Source organism: Colius striatus, chromosome 12 (genome assembly GCF_028858725.1).
Source record: "Colius striatus isolate bColStr4 chromosome 12, bColStr4.1.hap1, whole genome shotgun sequence".
Taxonomy (NCBI): Eukaryota; Metazoa; Chordata; class Aves; order Coliiformes; family Coliidae; genus Colius; species Colius striatus.
The window spans coordinates 16,182,718-16,197,870 of record NC_084770.1 but is presented as its reverse complement, the minus strand read 5'-3'; the positions used below and the strand labels follow the sequence as shown (position 1 = coordinate 16,197,870).

Genomic DNA, 15,153 nt, shown 5'->3' with positions numbered 1-15,153 from the left:
GTCTTATGCTAACCATTATATGTTCTTGAGACAAAGTTGCTTGCTCTATATTTTCAAAGCTAATGAGAAACCATATTTCTCCCATAAAATAAGGCAAACAAGTCAGCTACAAGAGGTGATAAAAGTCACCATTGTCTTAGGGGAAAAAGACTTTTAAGTCTACTTTGCATTCAGGTAGCATGAAACAGCATCTGAACTTGTACCTTAGCACACCACAATCAGAAATGCTTTATAAAGTTCCTGTGCCAGCAGCGAGGTATTAAGATTGACTGGGCAGCTTGTAGCTAGAGGTGAAGGTAGTAAATAGGCTTTTTTGGCTTCACTTCATGAATGGGTTATACATTTTAAATGTTCATTCTGTCATGTGTTTAGGTTTTGTTATGTTTGACTATTTTAAAAGCATTTCAGTATAATACTACTATCTATGACTGTTATAGCACCAGAGGGAGAGCAAACACTTGCTGGGGTTCTCACCACTGTAGAGTTTCAATTTAAGAAGTAGGTATTTTGTGTGAGGTGGAGGAGTAACTGAAGGTCAAGATGATGGAGATATGTCCGTCTCCTACAGTTTTGTTTCCGTTTGTAGTTGGCAGTTTTATCAGATTATATTGCATGGCACACTTGCTCCCTGAAAGACTAGTAGTTGTGACTTTATTGTGAATTTCTGCACAGCCTCAGGTGAAGGTTACAAACTTTCACAAAGGAGGTGTTTACCACCAGCAGTAGGTGTTACTCAGAGCAGTGGCAGTACCTTTCCCCTTCAGTTTCACAGAAGACTAACACCAGTTTTCCTTCCAACATTTTGCACTCTGCAAAAAAAAACCCCACTTAGAAATTGCACAAATGTTGGAATTTGTCACAGGTATGTAGAAATGTAGGTTTTAAGACTGCACTGTTCAAAGCCCACATACTAAATATTTCGTACGTTCCAACAAGGCACAGTTAAAACAGGGGAAAGCTCCCTGTCCCAGACTGCAGAGCATACCTTCCCATGCTGTTAACGGACAGCACAACAGCACATGTCACTCAGGTGATCAGGCAGCAAAGACTGTATCTGAGCTTCAGAGGCCTTTGTTTCATTCTGGTGTTAATGCATATTTGTTGAAATGAAATCAGGTAAATACTTGATACCTTCATTTGGCAGACAGTTCCTGCTCTTAAAATGATGTATCACTTTTTATAATAGCTGGTTAATGCATCATTTTTCAAATGCTTCTAGGAATGACTGTTAGGATTCATTTGACTTGTACACCAAAGCTGCTTTTTAATTCCAGGCCACAAGTTTAATTTGGGTCAAATGTGGGATTAAAAAAAAAAAAGACTCTCAGGAATGCTCAGTCGAGTTGTTCTCTGGTTTCAGAGCTTGTTTTGTGTTCCAGTCTCAAAGATACTCGACCAATTGCTTGAAGCACTCTTTCAGCATGTTACTGGCTCTGAGATTTTGCAGCAAGGTGAGGGAACTTCCTTTTCAAGACCTTCTGCCTTTTCTTCTCTAGGTTTTGCCTTCTTGACCTTATACGTAAATATTTCTCATGTCTGAGCCTGAAATAAAGAACTCAGTGTGGTTATTTTCTAGATATTTTGTGACAACCTTAATGAGCTCACCCCCACTAATCTAGACACTCCCAGTGATTAAGAACTTCAGTATTAATTTGCTCTTTAAGCAAAAATACCTGCAAAGCAAGTTACTTTCTCATTCTGCTTCTGAATTGTACAGAAATTCAGCCTCTGGGATAATCATAGGTAGTCCTCACGTAAAGTTACTTTTCATAGATAACCAAGTCTCTTAATTATTGAGGTGGAAACACCATAAAGAAATGGAGTAAGCTGTAACTTTAACAAGCCTTATTTTCAGTCTACTAGCTGTAAAAACAATAAAACAGGAAGATAACTTCTATTTTTTTCCTTGCAAAATGGAATAAGGAGGACGTAGGAACAGATCAGAACTTTCAATGTAAAAAACCCAGTTTTACCTGATGAAGTGATTCACATGAGGTAAGTAATAGAATTTCCTCCTCTTGTATTTTTTGTTCAAGTGCCATGGTATTGGCCATTCCTTATAGGTGTACCTGTTAAAGGCAGATCAGAGTGATTATGGAATGTATACCTTTTGTTGTTGTTTTTGGATTCTACCAGTTACACTTGGTTCCAGTACAGTGATAAAGCGGTCTGAGTGCTAGAATGCAGAATCAACTTTCAGCTCTGTTGCTGGCTTGGTTTTTAACTACATCTCATACATTGCTCAGTGTCTCTATGTAGAAAGTGTCTTGATTTAAAAACAACATGTTTGGAGAGAGAGCCCATGATAGACAGGGATCCTTTGCATTTCTATTTTAAATTTTTTCCTTTGGAAGAAAACTTTCTAAAGCTGATGTGAACAAACTGTGTGTGAAGAGAGTTTTGTTTCCTCTACTTCTCTTCTAAAAGCCAGTATTTGAGTGTCATGTCAAGTGTAAATCTACCTGAACATGTTTTTTTCCTCTGGACGATTACTCCTGTATGAGGTTTTTTTGCATATGAGGTTTTGTTGACCCACAGCCTCCAGCACATCCAAATTATGTCACACTTACTTGTATTGCAGAGTTTCTGCATGTGCTTAAAGACCATTTCAAGTCATCTGCCCCTTCCTCATGCTTTAACCGGAGACTGAACTTCCAAATATATGGGCAAACCCTTTGTGCACAATCTTTGCAAGCACGAAGAGGCCTGTAGATGCCTTATATCCCTTCAGATGTAAATCTAGTGGTTAGTGCCTTTAACACTCTGCTGCTTTACATTTTGTAGGTAAACAAATGGATAACTGCTCAAATTCACAGTTGTTATAATGTGTAGCCTTCCGTTAGCTACACTGTTCTGCACAGCAGAATACCGTGATCAGTGCTTCAAATGCTTCACCTGAAATTAGAGATTATTGATAGTGTGTGGACAACAAACAATTTCAAAAGTAGAGGCTTCTAAGTCAACTATCTGCCAAGATTAGTAGGGAATTCCAGTGGATGTTTATGGGGTCTGATATAAAACTTTGGGTGGTTGTCCCCTGCTAGGTGGGTTTTGCATTTTTACTTGGGAAGTCTAGATGGTTCAATGTGAACTGTGCTCCTGAGTTCACTCGTGTTACCAAATCACTACAGTAACTAGTATCTTTTGAGCACAGAAATCATATTAGTTACGTGGAACTAAGTTTGTTATAATTAATGGTAGAACATGCCATTGAATTATTTGGCAACAATTACAACCACATTAAAAAAAAGCAACCCAAAGCAATACAAAACTCAAGAAGCACCTAAAGGCTGACCAGAAAGCTTGTTTTTCTAAGCAGTATATGCATCTTCTCTTGATTAGATAAGGGTTTACTCTTACAGGGACACACCAGAAGGAAAAACTAAAAAATAAAAATCACACTTATGAAACATCTCTTTTCCATACCAGTAGGTGCGTCCTAAGAAGTCGTGTCGCCACTCGCCAGGTACTGGTTTTTCTTGGCCAGTTTGTAAAAGCCTCAAAGCAGTTTCTCTTTCTTTGACAACCAAGTCTATATTTTTCATAGACTTTTCTACCTGGAATAGGTAGGATAGTTTCAGAATGGGCTAGCAAAACACAACACTGACAATCTAAAAGATCTCAAATGAAGATCTAAGAGAGAAATTTATAAGCAAAGGTAAAACACAGCTGGAGTTCCATTATGAGTAATCTCACAGTTGTGGACTGAGTGAAATGGCTGAATTGGCCCTGTGTGCTAGAAGAGCAAAGAAAATGGATGCTTTAAAAATCCAACTGAGAAGCAGAACAGATAAAATACCAGACTGACTTATTTAATTAAAGACTAGCTAGCTAACATAATGCGAGATCTGATGCTAGAAGTACAGAAAGCTCCAAGGCAGGGGCAGAAGGAAGGAGGAGAAGCAAATAGAAGACTTGTACATATTTGTGTCAGATGGTTTGTGTTGGCTGTTTTTTACTCTAATTTTCACATTGGAGCCTGGTCACAGCGTCAGTAACACCTGTTGGCTGATTAGAAAGCTTCCATGACCAAACTATGCCACTTGAGTTGCAAGGCTTTTAGTAAGGTCTGTCCAACAATATTACTGTAATACACATTACGTCTGGCACCGTGTGGACTGCTCTGGGAAGACACTAGTGCTAATTTTAATAACCTGATTGCTGTATTTTGTCTTGTTGCAATACAGCATTTGGCTGGTGCTTGATGACTTCTCTTCTTGAGCTTCAGCCAAAACCAAACAAGTAATTGCTAAGATTTGACTATTGAAGTGTTGGGGCCATGTACTTAAGTTGCCTCCCATAACAAGTTATTCTGATTCATAATTGCTGAATATAGATGTGTAGGTGGGACTAAGCAGAAAATACTGTTCAGAGTGGGAATCACAAAATACAGTTGAGAAACTTTATGATGAATAAGACATACTAGGAGATCCACAGGAGAGTTTTATATTACATCTTCCCCAATTTATAAGTACAGTGATGAAATTATAAGATAGGAGACCAAGTAAATCCACATCTGACACAAAAATAGAGATCATAATGCAGTTGCAGATGCGTCTGATGGCAAATGACAGTTAAATAATTATCCATTCAAAGACATGCAGATTAACAACGTAAAGGCCAGAGTCTTCTTAAGTTAATTTGGATAAATAGAGGGTGTCCTGGTTTTGTCTGCAATAAAGTTAGCTTTCTTCCTAGTAGTTGCTATAGGGCTGTGTTTTGGGCTTACACTGAAAATAATGCAGGTAACACAGGAATGTTTTGGTTACTGCCTTCTCTGCTTCTCACCCTGCCCTACCAGCAAGGGGGCTGGAGGGAGCATGGCCAGGACAGCTGTCCAAACTACCCAAAAGGCTGCCTGAGTACAGAAACTGGGGGGTTGGCCGGGAGGGAGCATCAGTCAGTGTATGGTGAGCAACAGCATTGGGCACCACTTGGTTTCAGGTTTTATTTCTCTGATATTTTAATTTTAATTATATTACTTTTATAATATTATTGTTATATTTTAGTTTCATTTTAGTTAGTAAACTTCTTAGCTCACCCTGCATGTTTTACTTTTTTTTTTTTTTCCCCCCCCCTCCTTTGCTGCTCCTCCACATCCCACTGCTGGGGGGACTGAAGGTAAGGGGTGAGCAAGTGGCTGCCTCCTGCTGCATTGCTGCCTGGGCTTAAACCACAACAGAAGGGAGTCAGAGAATATCTTTCCTCTCCAACCGCTGTATGTATTATGTAACTGGGCAGTGAAGGTGCAGATTTCCATCTTTCGAGACAGAAGCATAGAGATGGCAGTTGATTTGTAAGTAAATGAAGTTTTCGATAGTAAAGGTGCCAAGGAAAGAGTTTAATGAATTAGTGGCAGAACTGCACTAAAGTGAAGACAGCAAAGAACCAAAGGGCACATATCTGGAGAAGACAATGTCAAAGGCAAGAAGTTGGCCACAGCTAAGTAGCTAAAACGTTTGTGGAGGGTAAGGATATTGTTGAATTTTTACCAGGAATTCTCCAGAAATCTTGTAGTGCAGTTTCAGGGCATAACATGACAAAATATTTCTTAACATTATGTAACAGGTGGAGAGGCCTTTCTCCCTATGTTGCTTGAGCACATGTTTGTGTGTATACTAAAATCAGGAAAATGGTTTTTAAAAAGGCCTTTAACAAATCACAGACACTTCACATTTCACTTGTCAATTTTACTTGAAGCTGTATTTTTAGCTAGTATGAAAAGGTTACCTTTTCTAATCGTTCTGGACTTGGCATAGGTCTCAGCTGTCGTTTTGATTCTTGCTCTAAAGTTAAAAGCATGTTTTTCTCCTTCAGTAGGATATACCTAGGTCAGAAAGCATGGTACTTCAGAAATCATTTCTGGATGCATTAGCAATTATTGACTCACAGCCCCAACAGACTGAGCAGTTGTCCAGCCTGTAATCAATTCCATATGGTGCACCTGCCAGCTTCATATGAAGAAGCAGAAAGATCCTGCCCAAGTGGAGAACGTCCAGCAGAGATGGGCAGTGGAAGACTGACATACAGGACCTACAAGGAGAGGCTGAGAGACAGGTCTACTTAATCTGGAGTAAAAAAGGCTAAGGAGGGGAGAGATTACCATTAGTCTTCCACTGCTTGGACAGAGACAGACTCTTCTTACAGGTGCACAGCAAAAGGACAAGATATAGCAAGGAAAAAACTATCCACAGTAATCATTAAGTACTGGCTTAGCCCTGAAACAGGTTGTCTAGAGTGGTAATGCAATCTCCAGCCTCAGAGACTTTCAAAATATGAATGGATGCAACCTGCTTTAATTTAGTGGTTGGCCCCTGCAGAGGCCACTTACAGCCAAGCTTGTCCTGCAGTTCAAACAACCCCCGAAGGGCTCAAACTCAACCTCTTCATACCAAACCTTAACCCTTTGCACTGAGCACAACTCTCCCACATGCCCCTGCAGTACAGCTTTTGTAGTCTGAGCTGTACCACAACTTGAGCTGCTCCAAGCCTAAAGCAGGCTGAAGCGTGCAGAGCTGTATGGCAGACGCAATTTACTGGCTAATAACTTCACTAGCCACATTTTAATAAAACATGCAGAGTTGCTTTGAAAGAAGAGAAGCTACTTCACTAAAACTTACTTACCAAAGTTTGTGCAAGTCTTCACTACTCTTGCCCCTTAGCTGGTTTATCTTCCATGCATCCCCTATAATAAAAAAACAAACCACAAACAAAACCCCCTCCAATTTAATACAACAAAGCTCTCTTATTCTGAAAAGAAACAAGTGCTCCTCTTGGCAGCCTGAGATGACTGAACGGAACAAGCATCATTTAAAAAAAAAACCTACTACGTTGTGGAAAGCTTTCCTTGGCGATGTTCAGCTTTGTTTTGAATATACAAATACATTAAAAAGGCAATGACCTGTAGTCTTTGTGTTTGTGAAAGGCTGCAAACAGGGAAAGCTGTAAGATTAATCCTGAAATGGTAATACTTTTCTTCCATTGTACTGTGTATTTCATCAAGGGACATTACTTCTGTACACTGTCACTTAAGAGCAAGGCAGAGGACAGTCAGCGAAATAGTTTGCTTCACAGTAGCTTTTTGCTTTCATAAGCACAAAAACAGGCATAAACCACACAAGTATATTTATGTACAAATGTGTAAGTTTTATGTGGCTATGAATACATCCTACAATGCTAAATAATAGGTCAGATTTCAGCTGAGCACAACTGGCTAATAGATCATGAGCAGAAATGCCAAATACAACTCACCTGACTTTACAGTTTTTTCTCCCCAGTTCTTTGGATCATCAAAAAACTCCTCCAGACCTTTCTGAGACAATGTAGTGTGCAGAAACTTCACCTGAGGGAGGAGCTCAACTTTTGCTAGGTTCTTGTGATATATGTTCAGTGTCCATCTGCATAAAAATTAAAGGGGAAACTATATATAATATTATTCAGCTAATTAAGAATATTTCTTTCATTCGTAAAGGCACAGCTCCTACAGACAGATAAACATCACAGTCCAGGGAAAAAGGCATGGCTTCAAGTCATAAAAACATCCTCTCAGTTTTGTTTTCTCTTCTACCTCTTGTTTCATCTAATTAGTATCTATTAGTTCTCTATGACAAAGAAAGAATACGGCCTCCTATGTTGACTTTAAACGGCAAAGGCAGTAAACACTCGGTATGAACACAAAAAGCAGCCACGCTGGGAGCACAACGACCGCAGAACAGATAACATGCACAGGGAAACGCCTCACGCTATGCTTGCACATTCCGTAGCACACGAGCCACGCTGGGCCGAGGCTGCGGGGGCCGGGCTGCCCGCACCGGCTGCGTTCCGCCAACCCGGGGCGCGAAGGCCGCGAGGGAAGGCGGCTCTCCCTCCTCCCACGGACCGCGCCATGGCCCGCCCATCCCCACCCCTGCTGGTTGCCCAGTCCCTGCCGCGGTGCTACCCGGGGAGGCCGGCAGCCGCCGAGCCGGGCCGCGCTCCTGACAGCCGCAGCGCGCCCGTAAGGCGCCGGCACAAGGCCGCCATCGCCGCGGCGGCCGCCATCACCCCGCCGCCCCTCCCACAATGCCCGGAGCTGCGAATGGCGTCCTCAGAGAGCGCCGGAAGAAGCGGGGGAAGGCTTTGCCCTTCTCCTAGATGGCGGCTGCTCAGCTTCACCCCCCCCCCCCCCCCCCCCCCCCCCCGCATACTGGAGCCGTCGGCTCCGCCCCTGTGCCAGTTGTAGGCATGGCGGCCATGAGCCTGCTACTGAGGGCAGCAGCTGCCTGGGGAGCGCAGCGAGCGGCCAGTGGCGCGGCGGCCGGCGCTCGCCTCTCCTGGCTCACCGGAGCCGCCCGCCTCCCCAGCACCGTTGGTATGGCCTCGGCGTCGGGAATGAGGGGGGCGGGGGTGCCATGGGCGAGGTGACCTTGGGCGGCGGAGCAGAGGTGCCCTGCTGAGGAGAGGGGCCGCCGCCTGAGGGAGGCGCGGCCGGTGCGAGGCGGGGGCCGCGGGTCGGCGGCGCGGCCGGCGCGGGGCGAGGGACCCGCCTCAGCTCGCCGTGGAGCTGGGTGTTGGGTTCGGGCCCTTCCCGGGGGCTGTGGCATGAGGCAGTTACAGGCTGCCGCGTCTCTTCCCTGGCTGAACAGGTGTAGGGAAACAACGTGCAGAACCTTTTCCCTTCCGTTTTGTGCATCTCCACTCCTCTGAGAAATTACATTTCTGGAGTAGAACATGGATGGGAATTGGCAGGAGGCCAAGCTTCCCAACATGCCAATCTGTGAATTTACTTGGTCCTCCATATTTGTTGGGACTTAGAGGTAAAAATAGATCTATGTCTAAAGTTAGAAGAAAAAAAAAAAAAGTTAATTCTAGCAAAATAAGAAATTAGCTCAGCCAGACTTTTAGAAATGTTGATATTCTCCAGAAAACCAGCTTCTAACTACTCAGCCACTGCTGTATACTCTTCTTTTATGCACATGTTGTTGACCTTGTTTTGACACTGTCACCAAAGAGAGAAAAAAACAATACTTTGGTCCAATTTTCAGCTCCTGTACGACATAGCAGTGGCCATGGGAAGAAAATGTTTATTATCAAGCCAACAAGTTTTTATGATACTCGATTTCTGAACATGTTGGTGAGTTAAAACCGAATTTATTACATTCAGTATAACACATCCGTTGAAAATGGTGTAAGAGTGTCTGAAATACAATTTTCTCTGTTGTTTATGTGATAACATCTAAAATGTGGTTGTCACTATTCAGATAAACAAGAATTTCCAGTCGTCCTTCTAAAGATTATTTTGTTAGATATTGTTAAGTTGGAACTGCATGAAGTAAAAAGCTTGTTTAAATGGCAAAGGTTAGGATAGGTGCTTAAATTAGTGCTACAGCAGCATTCTTACATTACGTATCTGTGTTCATTTATGCGTGACTACAAATGCTTTCTGCTCCATCCTTTTTAAAATGTGTTAAGTTACTTTTGGCAGGGTTTGCCCTCATTTACGTAAACCGCTAATACCAGAGATTAGACTTTGTAAGTCTGACCTGAGTTTGACCCCTAAAAAGATAAATTTTGGGTAAAGCCTATTAATGATGGTAACAGCCAACTTGATAGAACTCCCTTCACGTGATCAGGCTTCCTTCATCCATCTCCTACAGTTACCAAAGCCAGCAGTGGTTGTATCTATGTTGGGTTTTAGTGCAGGGGTGTTGATACTTCGTTAATACTTCAGTACTAAAGCTAGTTATCACATGATGCTAGGACAGCATTCAGGGAAGGCGTTACTGTCTGCTTCTGCAGGGACAGACCTCTCCAGGAGACAGAAAACTGAGCTAAATAGGCTCTTGGACTGACACAGCATCCCCGTCTCTATTCTAGTTTGTTAATTAACTCAGTTAAGCAGCAGTATGACTTTATGTACAACACTCCTATCTAACCTGTGAATGTAAATTTAAGAGTAATTGACTGTTACACCGTTTTCAGACTAACCTCAGCTAAATTTTGTCGGGCTTTTTTAGTTTCCCATCCTGTTTGTTATCCTTTTATCCCCTATACAGAGATTCTATGTATTTCTGACGGGAATACCAGTGCTACTGTTCATAACGTATGTCAACATCTTCATTGGTGAGTTCTCTGTCATGACTAAGCTAAGTACACAGTGGACATTATTAAATGGAAGTGTGCTGGATAGGGAAAAGAGATCTTTTAAGGCTTGCTTTTTGGAAGACCAGGAAACAGGCCTAACAGTTGTGGTAATATTGTGTAAGTATGTAGATGTTCCCAGTATTTTCATGTTTCTGTAGTTATTGCTTTTTTAAAAAAGTTTTCCACATATTAAAAATGCAAAAATACCATCTTTGGACAGCCTTTAAAACATCAGTGGGGTTTAGTGAACCTGTTGGGCCTTAGTTTGCATACTTTAAGAAAGCTCTATATACAGCAACTGTTGCTTTTTATCTAGAAAAAATGACAAAGTTCTGCTTAGCTATACGTGTTTTAAATCTACTACTGCAATAATACAGAATTAATTTAATAAATTAGGAAAAAACCATGCTTTCAGCTCATATACTTTACAGAGCATTTCTCTGGATTTGATCTTAGTTGTTTTGTCTGTAGTTGATAGCTTCACCCTTTTGTTGTATGATTTAAAGTCTTATGAGCTAGATAGTGTGGGAAAATGACAAGTCCAGTTTTCCTGACTAGAGATCAGATTGAGCGATGAAGTACTCTCCATGCAAAATAATTATCTCTTCCTAACATGAAAGACAGAATAGAAGGTACTCTTGAAAAAGAAATACTTTAATTCAATGTCTCTCCCTTCCTCTCTTCATCAGGTGAAGCTGAACTTGCGGAGATTCCCGAAGGTTACGTTCCAGAGTACTGGGAATACTACAAAGTGAGTGTAACATGTAAAAGAGCAGTCTTCCTCTTTAGGATACTTTTGGGAGTGAAATGTGTGGAGTATGATAATGAGGATGGCTGTATCCCTGCCATTGGGAATCAGTGTAATACAACTCAAATTATGCAATTATGATTTTGGTAAACTTGCTTTTATTCAGCTTTATGGAACACGCGTGTTGCTGTAGGAAATCTGTTTATTGAAATGAGTAGATGCAAGTGATCTGTAACTTTATGCAAGTAAACTGATGAAGCCATATGCCAAGAATTCTTTTCTAACTTTTGTAAATTGTAAAAGTGGTCTTCTGTTCTCTTCATTCTTAGCATGCAGTTTTTGTCTTTGTTTCCTGCTCTGGAACTACAAAATCTGAAGACATTGGAGTTTAAAGTAACAATGCTTTCTTTTGTATTGTTTGCCAGCATCGTTTCAAATCCAACATCACACATGTTTTTATATAGAGAATTGAAGCTTTTTTATAGTCAAAAACTCAAGGTTGTACTTTTTTCATTTAATTGGATTTTCTTAAAATTAGTCCCTGGCTTCTTGCTGCATGCACTTCTTTCTTTTGATAGGAAGTAGTTGGCTTTAGCAATACTATTTCAACTCATTTAGACTTTTGTTCTCAGTGAAATGACCTCTTTGTGGAAGCCAAACTTTAAAATCTCACTGATTACAATAAGAGTTGTGGAGTCGATTTCTGTGATTACAGTGGTAGTTTGAGAAACTTTACTTCAACAGAAAGAAAATAAATCACATATCTTCCATTAATAGTCATCTGCAGATTATCTTGGCATTAAAGAAATACAGCTTTGTAGGGTTACAATCTTAGAAATAGTTGAGCATGTCTGTCACTTTACTGTTATGGTTTGAATGGCAGCACCCATACTGTTAATCATGTCTTCAGGACTGGAAACATGCAAAATGATTTTGTTACAATGCCATTTCTACTTGGAAACAAATTGCATGAATAATATCTGCTTTTGTATTTTCCAGCACCCTATAAGTCGCTGGATAGCTCGTTACCTCCTTGATCCCCCGGAAAAAGACTATGAGAAAGAGATGGCTATACTTCATGTTGAAGCAAAGAAGGCTGAAATGAGGTAATATGGTTGAGGGGTTTAAAATACTGATGCATGCTGTAGTTAACTCTCTTATTTTGCTTAGCATACCAAGTTGGGTGCTGACATAACATGCTCACTCATGTACTGCATGGCGACAAATTGGAAGCTATGCTATCTGTTGGCCTTGCCTTCTACCAGAGCTGGAATGGTCCAAGGGCAGTCTTATAAAACAACAGTGTCTCTTTGAAACAGTTGGTATTTATAAAAGCAAATCTCTTGTGTTCCCGAGGCAGGAAATGGACAGCTCTTGTGTCCTCTGCTAAATGACAGAACATTCCTTGTTGATGTTGAAAATTTTATGGACAGTGATGACATTGTACAGTTTATTTTATACTTACTCAGAAAAAACTGGGGGAGTGGAAGAAAGTCTAAGTTCCACAAGCTGTTGCTATTGGGACCAAGACGGCATAGCTCCTACTCCCATCACATTTACCTCCCATTTTATTGCTCCTATTTATTTGTAGTTGAAAGCTGTATCAAAACTGTCTAGCCCCTTATAAGCAAGTACCTCTCACACAGCTCCTGCAAGTATTTTTATTAGTCTTTTGTGAGGTGACCTGCTGAAAAATAAAAGAAACAGAAAGATGTAATAGCTTATATTTTAGCTGAACCCTTCATATTTTGGTATTACCCATCTTTCAGTAGTATTTATAAGCCATAAATGCTAAATTTGTTGTGAGTAATGCCTGATGTTAAACATTGATACATCTGTGATAAAACCCAATAAACATGTTGCTCTTTTTTAGGCACATGGAGTTGGAGGCACGCAGACTGATGAGACAGAGGGGAGATGGACCTTGGTATCATTATGAAACACCTGATAAAAATCTTGTTGACAATTCTATGAAATCCACACCTGACAATTAGTTTGAAGATAGTATGGGTATCCTAAATGGATACTGACAAATTGTGTTTGAGCTACCTGATACAAATCCTGCTGTTTTCTGATGGCATAATAAACAATACTTGTATTGATTCTGATAATTTGAAACAAACTGTGTGGCAGTTAAGCTCATATAGCTGTTGGAGTCCTTAACGAGAGAAAGTGCCTCGTGTCAGTTATCAAATATTACTCCTTTTCTCCAAAACATTGATATACAATGAGCTTTGTGACCTAATGTGTAAAACAAGCTGGTGGTCACTGGGTGATTTCTGGTATTTAAGGTTTTACATAAACTGCTTACTTACCTATTCTAGCAGGAGGTTGGACTAGATGATCTTTAGAGGTCTCTTCCAAACCCTACCATTCTGTGATGAAAGGTACAGGAAACTATAAGGCTTTTTTCTTTCCCAATGGCTTCTGTCAGGTAATTTGTGGAAGATGAACCAAGAAATAAAAATACCTTCAGATCTTTAGAATATTAGGACTGTATCTACTGCTTTGGACAAATACTTTCTCATTACTCATAGTCAAGCTCATCTTTCCCTGTTTGTTTTCCAACTTTCATATTATTCAACATCTGCTATAATTTTCTCTGCATTATCTCAAAAGTGTCTCTCTTTAGGTATCTGTTAATACTCTTCATCCCTGATAGTGTCAGTCATTCTGCTCTTTCTTTCTTAGTTTTGTCACCATTTTTTTTTTCCTTTGTATGTGAATAACTTATGTTTGTCAGCTCATTCGTTTTCTCTAATCTCACCTCCCAGAGTCCATGTTTTTAAACACTCTTAAAAAACTCCCAACAACAAAAACCCAGAAACCCCAAAGATGACTGACTTTGTGCATCTTTCTGAATTGGGCAATGCTCTGTGTAGTTCATCCAAGAAGTGGTTTCTCTGGAACATCTTTCTGCATTGTTCTAGGGGCTTTTGTTTAGTTGGGTTTTTTTCATGGTTAGTTTTTCAATGACCTTTAAAAGCACAACAGATACTTTTGCTATGATGTATCCTTCCTGTTCTAAATGGTAATAGATCTAGATGGGAGCCACATACTCTCTCTGTGTAAGAGAGGATCTTGGTGAAAACAGAGTCATTTCTCAGTAATATGTTAATATTTCAGAAAACTCAGTGAGGGGTAGATACTATTGTCACATAACTTTCATGTTTTAAAGATGTATCTAGTGGCACAGAGGTTTACATGCTAAGTAATTGTGAGGAGGATACTTTTCCAAATTAATTCTAACAAGGCTTTGATTTTATTACCTCATCTCCTGTGTTTTCAGAAGGCAGAGTGAAGATAGAAGTGCTTGCGCAGACCAATGACTGTCTACACTGTCAGGTGTAGGAGCAAAAAGGAAAGGTTCTTAAATACTGAAAAGTGTGTGGTGCATATAAATTCACATTTCACTGATTTTTTAGATGATTTTATAAGAGTGTTTCCTGTACTCCTGAAAATATCCCACAGTTCCTAGGCTAAATCTATGCCCTGTCATGTAAAACTTCTCATGAGAAGGAAGAATCTCAGCAGGCAAATATTCAACTAAGTATTTCCATAGTAACTGCAGTATATTTAACACTTTCAGCCTTCTATTCAAGTTACTGATACTGTTGTTAGAGAGCTTTCTACTTCCTGTTACAGGCTTAGTAAGATGAACAAGGGAAAAATAGGAAAGTGCTTATTGAAGGTAAGCATAAAGGATTGCTAGATGTCTGAAGAGCAAGGATCAAGCAGTATAGATTGACATTAATTAATGGGTTTTACGGGTCATCTTACCACTGCTCAGTGAACAGATACCATCTGTTGAGTATTTACACAAGCTTTAGTAGATACAAATGTAAGTCATGACAGCAAAATCTCAAGACAAAAACTTGAAACTTTATACCCTCGATGCATTGAATGTCAACAGGCCACATAAGTGATTTTGGAGATGGAAAAGGGTAAACCTTTCTGGTAACATTTAGGATAATTCAAAGGCATATTTTCCAGAGTGAACTGAAGTTTAAAAAGCCAGCCAAAAGTGTTTCTATGAAAACTCAAGTGAAAATATGTCAGGCAACTGCTATTAACCAAGAACAAATGAAAAAATACATAAGGTGAATAAAGCAAGTTCCCCTCGCAAACCTGCTGCACATTTTTCCCGAAATGTGCAGCTACTTTTCTACTCAGCTTTTGCCAACTCTGAAGGGAATCTAGCGGGTACTGTCTTTATCTGCAGGCGTTTGCCACTAGAGGGCTGCGTTTCCTCAGGTTGTGCCAGCTGCGATAGTCCTCCGGTT

The 15,153-nt window shown here is 40.4% G+C and overlaps 2 protein-coding genes across 4 annotated transcripts; one reads left to right on the top strand and one right to left on the bottom strand.

Moving 5' to 3' along the window:
* Positions 1 to 634: 634 nt before the first annotated feature.
* MRPL47 (mitochondrial ribosomal protein L47) lies at positions 635 to 8,055 on the bottom strand. 3 transcript variants are annotated; one of them, XR_009819505.1, is made up of 8 exons: positions 7,742 to 7,903; positions 7,252 to 7,397; positions 6,625 to 6,685; positions 5,731 to 5,827; positions 3,427 to 3,557; positions 1,974 to 2,069; positions 986 to 1,542; positions 635 to 809 (listed from the first exon to the last, which is right to left on the bottom strand). XR_009819505.1 is itself a non-coding variant. In XM_062005455.1 (7 exons), exons 1-7 carry the CDS (start codon positions 8,038 to 8,040, stop codon positions 1,425 to 1,427), a joined length of 750 nt encoding a protein of 249 aa, XP_061861439.1. In that variant the 5' UTR covers positions 8,041 to 8,055; the 3' UTR covers positions 635 to 1,424. The 3 variants fall into 3 exon arrangements, 2 of the variants coding, with proteins under 2 accessions (XP_061861439.1, XP_061861438.1); XM_062005455.1 differs by lacking the exon at positions 7,742 to 7,903 and adding an exon at positions 7,940 to 8,055 and having other exon boundaries at positions 635 to 1,542; XM_062005454.1 differs by having other exon boundaries at positions 635 to 1,542.
* A 165-nt stretch (positions 8,056 to 8,220) lies between these two features.
* NDUFB5 (NADH:ubiquinone oxidoreductase subunit B5) lies at positions 8,221 to 12,992 on the top strand. Its single transcript, XM_062006054.1, has 6 exons — positions 8,221 to 8,350; positions 9,024 to 9,112; positions 10,035 to 10,101; positions 10,812 to 10,873; positions 11,870 to 11,976; positions 12,744 to 12,992. Exons 1-6 carry the CDS (start codon positions 8,224 to 8,226, stop codon positions 12,862 to 12,864), a joined length of 573 nt encoding a protein of 190 aa, XP_061862038.1. The 5' UTR covers positions 8,221 to 8,223; the 3' UTR covers positions 12,865 to 12,992.
* Positions 12,993 to 15,153: the final 2,161 nt, after the last annotated feature.

Coding starts and splice junctions, on each gene's coding strand:
- MRPL47 (XM_062005454.1), bottom strand. CDS start 7,887: ATGGCGCGGTCCGTGGGAGGAGGGAGAGCCGCCTTCCCTCGCGGCCTT. Junction 6,686..7,251: donor AGAAAAAACTGTAAAGTCAG/GTGAGTTGTATT, acceptor TTTTTATTATAG/GGGATGCATGGAAGATAAAC. Junction 3,558..5,730: donor GTCCAGAACGATTAGAAAAG/GTAACCTTTTCA, acceptor TACCTATTCCAG/GTAGAAAAGTCTATGAAAAA.
- NDUFB5 (XM_062006054.1), top strand. CDS start 8,224: ATGGCGGCCATGAGCCTGCTACTGAGGGCAGCAGCTGCCTGGGGAGCG. Junction 8,351..9,023: donor CCGCCTCCCCAGCACCGTTG/GTATGGCCTCGG, acceptor TCCAATTTTCAG/CTCCTGTACGACATAGCAGT. Junction 9,113..10,034: donor CTCGATTTCTGAACATGTTG/GTGAGTTAAAAC, acceptor TCCCCTATACAG/AGATTCTATGTATTTCTGAC.